At 42.7% G+C, this 15,120-nt stretch overlaps 2 protein-coding genes across 2 annotated transcripts in view; both read left to right on the top strand.

Moving 5' to 3' along the window:
• The first annotated feature begins 333 nt into the window (after positions 1 to 333).
• Positions 334 to 5,898, top strand: LOC306715207 (snaclec 5-like). The gene is made up of 3 exons (XM_079185495.1): positions 334 to 388; positions 2,616 to 2,791; positions 5,781 to 5,898. The coding sequence occupies exons 1-3, from the start codon at positions 336 to 338 to the stop codon at positions 5,837 to 5,839; spliced, it is 288 nt and encodes a 95-aa protein (XP_079041621.1). The 5' UTR covers positions 334 to 335; the 3' UTR covers positions 5,840 to 5,898.
• A 1,368-nt stretch (positions 5,899 to 7,266) lies between these two features.
• LOC306715310 (cilia- and flagella-associated protein 47-like) overlaps positions 7,267 to 15,120 on the top strand; it is a gene marked incomplete at both ends in the record, with an annotated part of 56,800 nt that continues 48,946 nt past the window's right edge. Inside the window, 20 exons of the mRNA XM_079185627.1 lie at positions 7,267 to 7,407; positions 8,036 to 8,193; positions 8,315 to 8,430; positions 8,862 to 9,000; positions 9,119 to 9,200; positions 9,550 to 9,690; positions 9,789 to 9,949; positions 10,089 to 10,189; positions 10,401 to 10,630; positions 10,751 to 10,958; positions 11,140 to 11,311; positions 11,465 to 11,617; positions 11,730 to 11,943; positions 12,045 to 12,132; positions 12,269 to 12,485; positions 12,580 to 12,824; positions 12,969 to 13,099; positions 13,865 to 13,987; positions 14,087 to 14,218; positions 14,435 to 14,524. Of these exons, the coding sequence (XP_079041753.1) occupies positions 7,267 to 7,407; positions 8,036 to 8,193; positions 8,315 to 8,430; positions 8,862 to 9,000; positions 9,119 to 9,200; positions 9,550 to 9,690; positions 9,789 to 9,949; positions 10,089 to 10,189; positions 10,401 to 10,630; positions 10,751 to 10,958; positions 11,140 to 11,311; positions 11,465 to 11,617; positions 11,730 to 11,943; positions 12,045 to 12,132; positions 12,269 to 12,485; positions 12,580 to 12,824; positions 12,969 to 13,099; positions 13,865 to 13,987; positions 14,087 to 14,218; positions 14,435 to 14,524 (3,042 nt within the window). The remainder of the gene's footprint in view (positions 7,408 to 8,035; positions 8,194 to 8,314; positions 8,431 to 8,861; positions 9,001 to 9,118; positions 9,201 to 9,549; positions 9,691 to 9,788; positions 9,950 to 10,088; positions 10,190 to 10,400; positions 10,631 to 10,750; positions 10,959 to 11,139; positions 11,312 to 11,464; positions 11,618 to 11,729; positions 11,944 to 12,044; positions 12,133 to 12,268; positions 12,486 to 12,579; positions 12,825 to 12,968; positions 13,100 to 13,864; positions 13,988 to 14,086; positions 14,219 to 14,434; positions 14,525 to 15,120) is intronic.

Genomic DNA, 15,120 nt, shown 5'->3' with positions numbered 1-15,120 from the left:
GTCAATGTGTGAGTTGGAGGTGTACGGAGGTAAGTCCATCAAAGATCTCTTTTTGTATTTCAGGATGATATGAGTGATTTTAAACCCCAATACAGAGTTTTGAATATCTCAGAGGAAAACTGTCACAGCAGCATCTCTGAACCGCAGAATCTCGCTCGCATTTTACAGAACTGGTAGAGGTAGCTCCCTTCTTCGGTGCGGTGGTGATGGGCCGGAATGTAACCGTGGTGAAGAAGAAGCTGTGCTGGTCGGATGCCCTGCTCTATTGCAGGGACTTCTACTGGGACCTGCTCAGCATACGCAGTGAGGAGGAGCAGAGGGAGGTTGAGGAGGTGATGAGAAACGCATCCCTCAACCTCACCAAACATGTTTGGTTGGGACTGCGCAGGTACTCCATCTAATAACAAGATGATAATAACTCCTGCTTTTTTTTTTTGTTCTTTTATACTTTTGAAAAGTAAAAAAGTCTCCTTTACCAGTCAGTTTATATTGATGTTACCATTGAAATCACATCAAATCCAGGTTCAAAATAGTGCTGATTCTGCATACTGTAGGCCTATATGGAAGCTCATCGTCATCCAAGAAAAGAAAAATGAATGTTACAGGTTGTGATGGCAGACCCAAACGCAGACCAGGAAGTAAGAGAGTGTAAGGGTTTTATTCTGGGAGGACACAAAGTGTAAAATGTAATGGAGCAGCAGGGAACCGAGGACAAGAGGTCGAGGGTGGGGAACCAGGCAGAACAAGGCAGGGCAGGCAGACTGGGGAGCCAGAGGGGATGATCCAAACTACAGGCACAGGGAGACAAGGTAAGGACAACAGAGAAAACAGTTGGATAAACTCAGAATACAATAATACTGGGCGGCCGAGAACAAACGAGCTACCACAGAAGTTGTAACAACAATCTGGCGGAGAGTGGATGTAAAACCGGGGTAGATAAACTGTTGAGTGACGAGTTGATGGAAGGCAGCTGGGTAGATTGGGCAGGTGAGGTGAATGAATCGCAATCAGGAGGAAGCCGGGAGGAGACCAGGGCGGAGCACACACCACACACACACACAGACACAGGAAACACAGGGCAAAACAGGAGGCACAGCCTGGTCGTGACAATGAAAGGCATTTTTATTTGTATTGTCTGACTTTTCGTGTTTATTTTTTATTTCTTGTCAAAATGATGACATACAAAGTCAAACTTGACCGTCCCAAAATTATGAGATAGTAAATCAAAAGCTCTGAAGCTCCACCCCTGCTGCTGCACTGACTGCTATTGCATCTTTATTCAAAGTTAATTGATATCTAATGTGTTGAGTGTCCAAATTGCACCAAATTCTACACGGCACTCCCTTTGGGTCCCCAGCAACACTCCCGGCAAATGTATAATTAGATAAAGTTTAGAATGTGAGATACAGGTTTTTTTTTGGTGGCAGCTTCCATAAGCATCAGATTTTGAACAACTATTTTCTGTCAGAGGTTAATCAGTGGAAAGAGTAATCTGGCTTTCTTTTGTTTGTGCACTTTTTTGTGCCTTGAATCAATTCCAAAAGTGTTCTTCTTTCTCAACTACACATTCCTAATTTCATGCACATTTTAAAGGAGATCTATTTTTACTTAACTCAAGTACATTTCAAACCAATAAATGAAGTAACAGTATGTTTTACTTAAAGTAGCAATAGAAAGGTTTTGTTATTTAAATTAGATTGCACAATATGGATTAATGACACCGTTTAAATTAGATTGATTAGTTCCCTATAAGCCTCACAATCAAAACAGAAAGAGGATAACTCTTTTTTCCCCCCCGGTAGCTTTTGGTAGCTATTTCAATTTACCAAAGAGTATCAATGTAAGTTCTTTACTGTTACTATCCCCAGTAGTGGAGGTGGTGGACGGTTGAACAACCAAAGTAACTGTGTCGCTGGTAGTTGTTAAGGAAAACTGAAAGTGATCCGGGTGCCTTTACGACAGCGGCGCCAACAATAATACGACTTTGAAATGCTCGGAGGTCTGTCTGCTTCCACTATAACTGGAACATGTTGGTGTCCACCACTGCAGTCCTCTAACACTATTCTAAGATGTGCTTGACGGTGTGGTATGGTGTTGTTTTTTTCCACCTTTATTGATCCAGGAAAGATTTACCAATCCGATCCTTGCCTCTACAATCACACACTGACACTCATCCACACTTGGGCACTGCCATTTAATAACGATAGCAATAAATCATTTCGTTTGGGACGGATCAACAAAAGTTGTCATAATTTTCCAAACCACAGTTGAATCCATAGTGTTTGCACAATCCTGATCCCTCCATTCTCAAAGATAATTCCCCCTCATTACTTTAATATCAGGGCCATTTATTACACCAGACAACCATCTGGTACGTCAACAACAGGTCATTAAAGGGGTTAAAGGGGTAATGATAATCAAACAGAAGCCACAGTCAATAAGCTCAGATTGTGACAAAGTGCTATATTAATAGGAGGGACCCAGGTCCACAAGTGAATAACTGCTATATTTCATATTCAAAGACATTTTTGTCACAGCTGCTGACACTCTAAACTAAACAGATGCTTTGGTTGTAATTCGCTTAAAAACTTAAAATATCAAGGCGTCCTCTTTAGGTACCTGATGGCGGGTACGTGGACCTGGATGTCCGGTCCCTCTGTGGACTACAGCTACTGGGAGACAGAGTCCATCTGGCAAATGACCAGTCCCTGTGGCGGCGTCAAGACCGACGGCCGCTTCCACTGGAGGGATCTCCCGTGTGGAGATCATCTTCACTTCATCTGTTTGGCAGGTGAGGAATTTTACAGTAAAGTGTGGTTTAATACTACTGGCCCCATAATTCTTGTCAAATACATTTTACAGTACAGCCAAACAAACTCCTGTTGTTTTAATAAAGGAGGCAGACAATAATTGGCCTTTTTCCCATCATACCATGAACCGTGATTTCACATTGCACCCTTCAGTTGAAATTGGAGAGACTGATGTTGGGATGTGGCAGGAGCGAGTTTAGTTATCAGCAAATATGAAAAACGAAATTATTGACATCAATATAATTATTAATGTCAATAACATTATTAACAATTGATAATAACGGGGCACCACCCTGAGAACTCAAAGTACTAGTCCACATTCAGAGTGAACAGTGAAGGTTTGAATTCGAGCAGAGGCCACATATCCAGCTATTATCACAATACACATGCACAAAGTAATCACAGACAGTTATCACAGAAACCTGCCCTGTAAAGTATAACAGAGTTCCAATAATATTGATCAAGTCAAATGATATCTAAATCTAACAACAACTACCAAACAATTCCGAGCCTACTATCTAAAATCAACAAACTGTGGTGAGAGCAGTGGCGGGCCGTGCATTTTATACCTGGGCCTTCAGTGCTGTCCTGCAGCTGAAACACAGCTACGGTTATTATTTGTTTTGTGTAAAAATGAAGCCAACACCTGTAGATACACTAACCAGAGAATACGCCGAGTCTCCTCTCTACTCTGACTGCAAGGCTTCTGTGGCTTCTGTGAGAGTACCCACCTGTGTGGGCTTTGGGGCGGCGGAGGGGCTCACGGCAGCACGCGCTGCTTGTTCACGACAGTGCAGAATGTATGTGCTTTAAAGTCAGTCAAAACACCAGAAAAGTCTCCAATAACACCAGAAAAAGTCGCTAGATTTGTCGCTAGTAGCTTTTGACAAAAAAAGTCGCCATGAGGGTTTGGAAAGTCGCCAGATTCAGCAAGGAAGTCGCCAAGTTGCCAAGACTGGCACTGGCTAAATATGTCCCCAGAGCAACATTGGATGTAACAATGGTTCCTATCACATATTAAACCAAACAAAAATCCATCTTCATAAAAACAAGTTGTACAAATAATAATATATAAACAAGCATTTTACTGCAGATATAAAAACAAACGCATTTAACTTACCAGAGCTGCTGTTCACTAAAGACAAAGTCCATCCTGTTCTTTGTTAATAAAGAGTTTAATCTCACGGTTGTTCAGTACATCCATGCGTTTTAGTTCCAGTAAGAAGTCCTTCTCGATTCATGGACGCCAGTGAAGACAGTCGATCCTCCCCAGTTGTATTTCTTGAATACGTTTTAATACGTTTGAGGGCTGAAAATGTCCGCTCGACAGAGGCAGCATATTTTGGATTTGTCACCAACCAACATGTCAGGCTAGCCCACTGACCAATCACGTATGGCTAGGTCAGCTAGCAGGCTCTGGCACGTCAAAGAATACGCCCAACATGTCAAACTAAAGATCTGATTGGTTGAACACTATGACAATCAACAATATCTTCCCCATTCACTTAAACTGCACATGAAGGCACTGGTGAGTCTGCAGGCCTCGGGCCTTTCTTCTTACCTAGAGACACAGAGGTGAAATCTGATTGGATAAAAGCTCTACTTAAAACAAGCTGCACTGGAAGCAGAGCAACTGAGGAAGACAGTAGCTGTGCAATGAGAAAATAAGATAATGGGAAAAATATTTGTATAGATTATAATACATGTAGTGTATTTAAGAACAGTTATTAAATTATAAAATAGCTATAACTTTGTGATTCTGTTTAGGCCAGCAGAGAAGGCCTGCCACTGGGTGAGAGTGTGTGTGTGTGTGTGTGTGTGTGTGTGTGTGTGTGTGTGTGTGTGTGTGTGTGTGTGTGTGTGTGTGTGTGTGTGTGTGTGTGTGTGTGTTAGGTAAACAAAAAGACGAAGAAAAGAATAGAAAACGGGGACACTCAAAACAAGGCAGATCCTCACCGCCACAGTAAAATAAAGGAACTGTTTCTCTATCACAGAGAAACCTGACTGGCGAACTCAGATTCGGCCAGCCGCGGTTCCCAACCTTACTCACTGTGACTGATCTAACCACAACGCTATTACAGCAGCATGTTATATAACAGTAGTTTCTTCACAGCACTAACGGAACTCAGCGGTCCATGAGCATACACAATAACATGTAACAGTAAAAAAAAACAAGGTAATAAACACACTATCTATGCCCAGACACAAGCCTCTTCTCTGTAGAACCAGGCACATGGTGAGGCCCCAACGCTGATAAGTGGTATCGGAAAAATTGTGAAATAGTTCATGGGCTGAAAACTTTTTGATTGTTATATTTAAAAATACAGCTGGCCTCTATTTTCTCCTCATATGCATATAAATTATGTATATCAAAATGTACCCCCCCCCCATTTTATATTTCACACCAATAACAATGGACCTTCTTTTTTTTCATAAGATCAAAATCAATGCAGCAGAACCAGAGATATAGACTCTTTTATTCCATGCTTTCGGTTTTCTTGTTAAAACCTGGTTGCCTACACTACCCACAATGCCACTGGACCTCTCGAGACAGTTTGGTCAGAGAATTGGGGGCGATAATAGCAGTTAAAATTAGCCTGGAGCCTCTAGACTGCAACAGAGGTCTCACTCCTTTCTAACTCCAAACCTCCAGATTATTTTCAATTTTAAAACTTGTAGTCTTCCGCCTCGAGACTCGAGTGACATCACTTGAGGCCATTTGTCAGACTTCACGCAGCTCCCTCTGGAGACACTAAAGGTTTATTACTACTTGTTCACATATGCAGTAGTGTTCCCCAACACCTGTATAAAATGGGTGGAGTTCCCCTTTTAATTGTGATTTATTTTTACACAGCTCTAAAAGGCTTATGGTCCCTTATGGTTTTCCAGACATCCGTCATTAAGCTGTGCAAACTTTTCCCGTATTTATTAACCTGACCTTCCGCCTCTTCTACCCTTGTGTCTTCGCAGACTTTCCTGAAGATGACAAACGAGTGACATTCTTCAGCAGCACCAGACCGTCTGTATAGTGCTCCCAGTATATTGGAATTGTTGGCTTTACTTTGGGGCTTTAATAATAAATCATACCTTTTCTTTTGCTGCTTTAATTTGAAGCACATCACACTCCAACAGGGATGTCAAGACACTTTGCGTTTTTTTAGTATTTATAATTTTTTATCTTTTGCTGTAGTGTAGCATAAGGACAAGCTGAGCCAACATTGAGTGAGATGGTGAGATTAACAGCTAAAATGTCGTGCTTTATTGATCGGATAGTTCAGTGAGGCTCCTGTTTCAAATTTGGCCAAAAGGATATATATATATATAACATATAACCTGTTTGAATTAAAAGTAGAACTATTACCACATGTAAACTGTTTTATTTCATGATAAAAGTGATTTAACATATAAACTGCTTAGACGCTTTATGTAAAATAGTCACTCAAAACTAATATCCTTCCTGTTCTAAACAGGATAAAACCAGTTTCATTCTGTTGCAGACCTAAAAGCAGGATGAATCATGTGTGAGTGATGCATGAAATAAGGGAGGTACCAGCCTCAGACCAGCATAAAAGGAGCCAGCAGAGCAGAGAGAGACGGGTATTTTCCAGAGTAGAGACTGGATCATACTTCTTTAACAAGAAGAAAAGGCTAAAACCAGCGAAAGCTGAGTAGGGAATACCTGTTACAGCAGAGTGTCAGCATTAGCTTTTGTAGCACTGAGACTGTTTCATTGAATTGAAATTGTTGTATTTGATTGTTGTGAGAAAACCTTAATAAAACCACAGCCTTACCATTTGTAAGTGACTGGGATCCAAATTAAAGACTCTGGTTAACCCTTCTGGTTATGCTGGATTTATATGGTCTCATTTGAGTGTCTGGGCATTGATGATGTGTTTCCTGCAGGGGGCAACGTCCGGTTCTGCCGACTGAAGCCATCGCAGAAGTTTCATTAACTGCAACTTAAATAAATAAAAATAAATAAATTCGTTGAGTAAAGACCAGAAGATGAGATTTTAGATTAGACTATCCATGTTGCAAATTATTCTGTTAACGTTCCACCAATGAAGCTATGAAAGAAGCGGATACAAACTGTTAAAATAATTAATTAATGAAAACATATCCTTTTTTTTAATAATTATGCCCTGTATTGACACTTGTGGTATAAAGAACATTAAATTCCTCCGAAATAAACACGATGCTTTACTGCCCATTGTCAAACGCTGCACCGCCCTCCGGACTGCCCGGGGTTGTAAAACGAGCGCAGCCACGTCGCCTAGAAACCACCTGAGCGTTTCACCTCCCAACAATTGGGTAGCAACAGTCAAGTTGTCTATCGCTATGCGAGTCAGTAAGTAGTTAACATTGGACGATAATAACTTGTCATGCAAGCTACGCTAGTGAGAAGAACAATATATACGTGGCGTCTGTAAGTCAGGAGTTATTAGAAAGTCACATCATGGCTGGAAGTGTTCGTGTTGCCCCCCCGCGTGTCGAGTTTAACGACGTGAGAGTCGGGACGGTTTACAGGACCAAAGTCACAGTAACAAATGTTGGGAACTGTTCGAAGACCATATTGATGGGAAAGCCTGCGTTAAAGGTAAAGGAACTTATGAGTTGTTATTTATTTCATTAACTAATAAGCTCTACGAAATTAAAGAATACAAATGAATTAACTTTAGCTTAATAGGAATTTTAGCGTTAACACTAGCTTAATTGCTCGGTAACGCTTAGCTAACACCTCGTGCGAGAAGTTAAGCTAACGTTAACTAATTAACTCACTGAGCTAACTAACTTTAATTACGCTAAACATGGACCTTGTAGGTTTGATACAATACGACCACGTCCAATAATACCAACCAATCCAATAATTATCTATCTATCTGTCTGTCTATCTATCTATATATCCATATATCTATCTATTTATCTGTTTATCTATCTGTATATATCTATATCCATATATCTATTTATCTGTCTACCTATATATCTAGCTATCATTAGTCATGGTATTTATCAACGGGGCATGTCCTAGCTAGATTGTAACATTGTGTGAAACATAATATTCAAATATGAATTTGTTTAATATTTATTTTACCAGAATAGTACACTTTTTTTCCTCCTTTTTAAGAGTTGTCCCTCAATTCCAAAGTGGTTCTTTTCTAAACACGTGGTTGATGCCTTTCCCCACCCTTTTCTTCTTCTTCTTCTCTGTTTCTATTGTCATGCAGTTGTTCAAGTTCACAGCATCCAGCACAGCCAAGGTGCTGGCTTCTGGTCTGTCTGTAAGTGGCCTGCTTGAGTTTACGCCAGAAGAAGAGGAGGAGGTCAGAGACCACCTTCTGATTCATGTAGATGATGTAGAGACCATCATAATCCCTCTGCTGGGGTAAGCAGGCTACACATATGTTATAAGCATATGATATATATACTAACTATATTAAGTACCGGACAAACTGCCGTATGTTTTGACGTTTCCACACTCTGACTTTCTTTATATGTTCCTCTAGATTCCCCAGGGCTTGTTCCTTCCTAACAGACTCAGTACTAGACTTTGGGTGCATCGCAGCAAACAGTCAGGTGATCAGCAAACATCACCGTATAACCAATCAGGGATCAGCACCAGGTAAATTGAGCCTGTCTCTCTTGGCCTGGAGATACTGAATCTTAAGTTGCTCACGCGGTGATGACGACATATTCATTTTATCATACAAAGACTCTATAACTCATTAAATGATTGTATTATCTGCTCCTGTAAATGACACCTATCACCAGAAAACCTTTCTAAAGCCTGACAATGCAGTTACCTCCTTTGACTTAATCAGAATATGTATTCATGGATATTAAAGTAACTTCTGTTCCCTTATGAAGACATCATATCTGACAGCAAATGCATGAATAAGGAAGTATGTGTGCTCTGTTAACCCATGAACGGTCTCAAGTGAAGGTCCTCTGTTTCATGTATTAAGATACTGCAGATCTTATTCCGTAGTAGGGATTATTCACTAAACTCCCTCTGTGTTAGGACTCATGTATTTGTGCATGTGTGCATTTAAGGCATGTTCCAGGTGCAGTACAATGGAGACCCCTCACTTAGAATCTCACCCTGCAGTGGTGTTGTAGCAGCTGGTGCCACCCAGCGGCTGAATGTGGAAATGTGCACGGACAGACCCAGGCAGATTGATGAGAAGGCTCTGTAAGAAAGACTTTACAACACAGATAGCATGTATTGAAGGGATTGGACACTTAATGCTCAGCCACATATTTTAGGCTTTTAGATTTTTTTACAGAAGTATTAATTTTTTTTGTCCCAGGCTGAAACTCCAGAATCGCTCTGCTGTGCTCAGTATAAAGGCTGAGGTGGTGGACCAGCGCCTTGAGGTTTTTGACAAGCAGGTAATTCAGTGGTCCAAGTGGAATTCATATAGTACTTAGGCTTGGACGGTACCAGAGATTAGTCTCTATGGTCTGACTGACAGCTGAGCTGGGAATTATGGCACCTAAGTGTTTTGGGTTTCGTCTTCTTCAAACTACAAAAGCAGTTAATAGCCACATGATTTTATTCAACTGCCGGTCTGCTTCTACCACCCGTATACCATACTGTCGGGTTGTGTGCAGCGTAACATGGGAGATAACAGCGAGTGAGTTAACTTTATAGATGTGAACGTAGCAGTGCAGTGTATGTACAGTTTAGGCTATTTGTTGGTGGATAAATGCTATAACAAAACTCTGTGCTATTTTACAGGGGGCTCCACTGTCCCATCTGTTGTTTGGACCTGTATACTTCGGGACGTCCAGCATGGAAAACGTGGTTCTGAGAAACAATTCACCCCGGGCATGTGACTGGGTTTGCCTGCTCCAGGATACTGCAGCTGGGACCGAGGCAGTGAGTGATGCCCTCAGAGGAAGTAGCTGTAGCTGGTTTGGAGGCCAGTTGTACTGAACCGAGTATATAACAAGGCTTTGACTGTGATCACTGTGTAGGGAATAGATCTTCTGAAGGGCACAGACGGGGCCCTGCTGGAGAGCTGCAGCACAGTCAACCACGACGTCTCTCAGGTCTTGGTGTGCGTCCCCAGACAGGGTCGAATGGGACCGTATGACAAAACCAGTGTGGTAGTGTGCTTCAGCCCCATGAGCAAGAGGTAAATTGTGCCGGAAAACCCAAAAATATATGCTAAGGAGTATGACATACCCAATAACCGTAACATTTTATACTGCTACAAAGAAATGTCAATGTACTAATGTTTTATAAAAAAGTTATACATAAAATGTCCTTTAAAGTGACAAGAGGAAGCGCGATCACTCCACCACACGGCAACACTACTGTCTCTACCTGCTGTTTGAGTCGGTGGGAAGCAGATGTGGATTCACTCACCATAAGGGTACTCCAGACAAACATGTCGCATTGCATATTATAATCCAATACAATCCATCACAAGTGCTCAGAGTACTGTTTCGAGCCAGACATTCAGGTCATGTAACTTAATTCATTGCTTAGTTACCTGATGATTCAGTATAGCTGACATTAATTATAAATAGGTACAATATGTGAGGGGTGTTTTGATCAAACCAGTGTTTTTCTTTCCTCTTTAGGTAACAGCAGTGTGGAGCTGGCAGTGACAGGCTCTGGACTGCCTGTGTCTCTGGTGCCTCGTCCCTCTCGAACTTTCGATTTCCCCACCTGTGTGACAGGTCAACGCGTGGACCTGCTGTGCCTGCTGCAGAACCTCTGCCCTCTACTTCCTGTCAAATTCCGCTTCCGCAAAGAAGCACATTTCACCACCAACCCCTCCACTGGCACAATTGGCCCTGGGCAATGCCAGGTAAGGATGGGAATTGATTGATTGATTGATTGATTGATTGATTGATTGATTGATTTTTATTCATAAATCTAAGCAGAGGAGCAAATGTGGGAACTTTTTTCTCTCTGTTGCATTCCTCAGGATGTAGTTTTGTCTTTCACTGCACGGCAGCAAGGGAGCTTCCAGGTGTGTCAGAAGCTAGATGTCTTAGGTGATGCTGTTCAGAGGAGCAGCAACACCGCTGAAGATGTTACTGGAGTTGAGCTTCAGTGCTTCCACACCATCACTCTTAATCTGTCTGCTGTATGCTGCAGTGAGACCACACACCCCATGCCTAAACGGAATCCTGGTGAATATTGAAGGATAAATCCCACGAAAAAAACAAAACCAACAACGTGTCTGTCTCTCAATACTTTGCTCAGAAATGTCCTAAAAGCAGACGTTACTCAAAAAAATAATGTAGATTTGGTGTCTATGAAATGCATCATCAGACTTTAGATGATCTTGACACACATATCTGTCCTCTCCAGCAGTGACCTGTCTGACCGGACCCCTGCCTCTCGTTTTCTGCGCTGACCAAACGCGACTCCACGAACATCGCTGGCAGAGGAGTCAGAGGACGGAGGGGGAGGAGGAGTTCCTGGCTTTTCCTAATGACTGCGCCACGAGCATCAGGCCTGCCTCCGCACACACACAGTACAGGTAGAGGTTAAAGAAGCACACTCGCTCTATATCATCAACCAAAATGGGTTTGGGCTAAGTGCAACAGGAAATTGTAATTGTTATTGTTGTTAAAATGATCCCAGTTTAAAAATTCCACAGTTACTGAAGGATTCCTCCCTTTATCTTGTTCAGGACCGTCTTCACCGGTGTACACCGCTATCGCTATGTGGACACCAGCTATGCTTTCACTGAGGAAGAGGAGGGGCAGAGACAGAGGAATCGACAGATTTATGCAGATTTCATCGAACAGCTCAGAAGAACTCGCCTGCAGAAGATCAGTGAGAGGTAGGCGGTCTTGTGAATTTTCTGATTGCTGACCTAAAGGCCCATCTCAAGCTTTTCTATCAGAACGTTGGACAGTAAATCGTGCCGTTGGATCTTTGTTTTTGGTTGTTAGACAACAGGAAAAAGTGGAGGACGACGACGTGGATATCGGGATTGTTCCTTCTCATGGGCTTGTTCCACCTATACTCCGCATCAGTGACCCGGAGAGCAGTAAGATCTCAGAGACCAAGCCGAACTACAGCTCTGCTTCTCCAGCAGTCAGACGTAGCTGCCCCGAAGACAGGACATCCATCAACCGGCAGCTTAACAGTCAGGTCAGATCAGATGTGCTCAAGATAAGTTAACTATACACTGAGTGGAATTTCAAAGCAAAATTCAGGGGAAAGTTTTCTTCTTTAGCCGTCTCAATGTCTTGCATTCTCTACAGGTAATGAGTGCATTTCCCTCTACCAGCCAGGAGGTGGCAGACTGCAGCAGGGCTCTGACAGCTCAGGAGCTCTACCAAGTCGTCATAGGTTAGAGACTCTATTCAGAAGTGCCACAGTCACGGTTTCTATTCTAATAACAGTGTGTATACAATCTGTACATTAGTTAGTAGTGTGTTTTTGTGTGTTGAAAATGGTAAATAAAATGTCACTACTTCCTCATCAGGTCCGTTGTTGGTGGACTTCGGCGATGTGTGTGTGCAGTCGGTGTGTGTTCAGAAGCTGGAGCTGATCAATCATCTGTCAGTGTTTGTCTGGGTGCAGCTAGAGGTGGACTGCCCGGAGCTACAGGGCTCCTCCCCCCTCTCCCACGTCCTGCCACCTCGCTCCCTCAACACCCTGCCGCTGACATTTCAGAGCAGCAAAATGGGTCACTTCTACAGGTTGGTGGAGGAAGCAGCAGCACGCACACTTTTATTCCATGTAAATCAACTATTGCAGTTCTAGTGAAATATAAACACACTTCTTTCCCCCCAGACTTGTATCCTTCACTGTGAACCAGCAACACCCTGGTCAGATTCTGGTCCAGGCCCAGGTCATCCCCTTGGCCCTGGAGCTGTCCACCGACCTGCTGGTGCTCCGCCCCACCCACACATGGCTCGCCCAATCAGGATACAGGAGCTCGGTTACCCTTCGGAACAAGCGTAACCGCGCCGCAGAATTCACATGGAGGCCGGTAGCCAGAGAGAGCGGCCTCTTCTTCACCATTCGACCAGCTACAGGTGCTAAGAGTGCAGCTTGACTTAATATCAGGAATGTCACCATGCATCATCTCCCTCCCTGTTGTGTTTCTCTTTAAGAAGCTTTATTGTGAATGAATGTTTGAATTAGGGCTAATACAACAAATGTACCCCCTCCCTCGCCAGGTTCAGTGGAGCCGTACAGGGAATTGGACTGCGAGGTAGTGTGGCATCCCTCCTTCACCTCCCTTTCTGAGGGAGAGTTCGACCTCTGTGTCCACGAGGGCAACACACAACGCCTGCACTGTGTTGCAAAGGTCTGCCCCTAAAATAGGAACGATGACTTTGTATTAACAACTTTTTGCCTTGACCAGTTGAGTATGAGTGGTGGTATGTGGGATTTGGGTCATAACACAACTGCATGCCAGCTATGTCTTCAGCAACTACTATTACTCTATTACAAATCTTCTTAATCTTGCTCTCAATGTTCACCAGGTTGATGCCTTTAACTTTGAAATGTAGCCTAAAACGTGTGAAGTTCTCACAGCAGTGTTGTGGTGTCAAAACACTCATAGAAACTTTTCAATTCCGTCCTGCAACGTTGTTAATAACCCAGTTCTTAAACAACTATCTGGGATGTCACCTTGAGATGGCTCAAGACAGCTGTGATTAGGGTAGTTAGCAAAAAGATTTCAACAGCACAATTTATCTTTTTTTTTCTCTTCTTTTTACCAATGTTCAACAATCATACGAACACAAATCCATCTGAGAGGCAGATATTGATTTCTCCTCTGACAGCAGCCTCAGTGGACCAGAACACAATCAAGCAAAGTGTCTGAAGAAAGGCTTGTGATTGTCATGTGATAACGGTCCCTGTACTGTTATCATCACTCCTCTCTTCAGAGAGTCGTACAAATGCCACGAATACATGTGCTGTCAAAAGCCCTCCAGTAAAACGAGAGAAATCACTGACTTGAGTAGAATTAGACGAGGCAGGGGGTGAGAGAGTGTGGGTGGACTACACATGTCAATAACAACACAATGGAGCAATGGATTTTCCGTTTTCCTCTCTGTCCTCTCAGGTCGGGTCCACCAGCGTCCAGCTGGCAGAGAAAAAAGTCATGTTTGGATCGGTGCCTCTCAACATGGCCTCTATCAGAACTGCAGTCTTACACAACACCGGAAAGAACCACGCCTACTATCAGGTGTCTACACAGGAACGCTACTTGTGTTTTTGCACAGATACTTGCCAAAGAAGAAAAAAGTAGCCAGACTGTCTCTCTCTCTGTCTCTCGATGATGCAGGTGCTAGATGTTTCTCCTCTGCCAGGCTTGGTGGTGAGTCCACCTGAGGGCGTGGTGCCGACAGGGGGGCAGGCCGCACTCCAGATCCACTACACCCCCGACTCTGTCATCAAGTTTGACACCAGAGTGAAGGTGGGCGAGAGGTGGAAAGACGAGGAGAGGAGAGAGAGGGCTCGTCGTTTTCTTATTTTGCCGATTTGTCAGAGTGTGTGTGTCAGCGATAAAGAGTGGATGTGTGTGTGTGTGTGTGTGTGTGTGTGTGTGTGTGTGTGTGTGTGTGTGTGTGTGTGTGTGTGTGTGTGTGTGTGTGTGTGTGTGTGTGTGTGTGTGTGTGTGTGTGTGTTACAGATAGCTCTGAGGAACATGAAGTCCTTGGAGCTCAGAGTGGGCGGATCAGTGGAGCCTCCAGATGTAGACATCAGTGTGGTAAGTTTTTCTGTGTGTTTTGAGCAAAGCAGCTCAAAATCTAAAACGTAAACAAAATGACTGACAATATGTGCCAGTACACTTTGGTAAATGTTCAAGGAATAGCAGGGTATTATCTGAGATTATTACAATCATGCAACAAGGGTATAATTAAGCAATAAGACGTAGATTCAGGAGTTCCGTTGGAAAAAATATAGTTTGCACACTGCTGCAGTGTTCCAGTATCTCTGAAGAAACAGCAGGTGGAAAAGGGATTTAAAGTCAATCACATATCTTTTCAGTTTTTTTGTTTGAATTATAATTATTAATTTATCATTATTATTTTTAAACCTGCCTTGCCTGACTTGAAGATCTGTCATCTCAGCCTTTTCCCTTTCTAACAAGCACCATAATAGGAATAAGCTTTTTATCATCTTTATTATGTTTTTATCTTTGACTATTCAATTGTACGTCAGGACGCACTGATTGCATTTACCTTTATTAATGTCAAATGAATCAATCTGTATTATTCTCTATGTCACAATTACAATCAACATATCAAGTAGTTTGTTCATCATACTGATTGCACACACAAAGGATGCCTTTATAGATGATGATGATGATCAAAT

This window comes from Pholis gunnellus (assembly GCF_910591455.1).
Source record: "Pholis gunnellus genome assembly, chromosome: 24".
NCBI lineage: Eukaryota > Metazoa > Chordata > Actinopteri > Perciformes > Pholidae > Pholis > Pholis gunnellus.
This window is presented reverse-complemented; position numbering and strand designations above follow the sequence as displayed.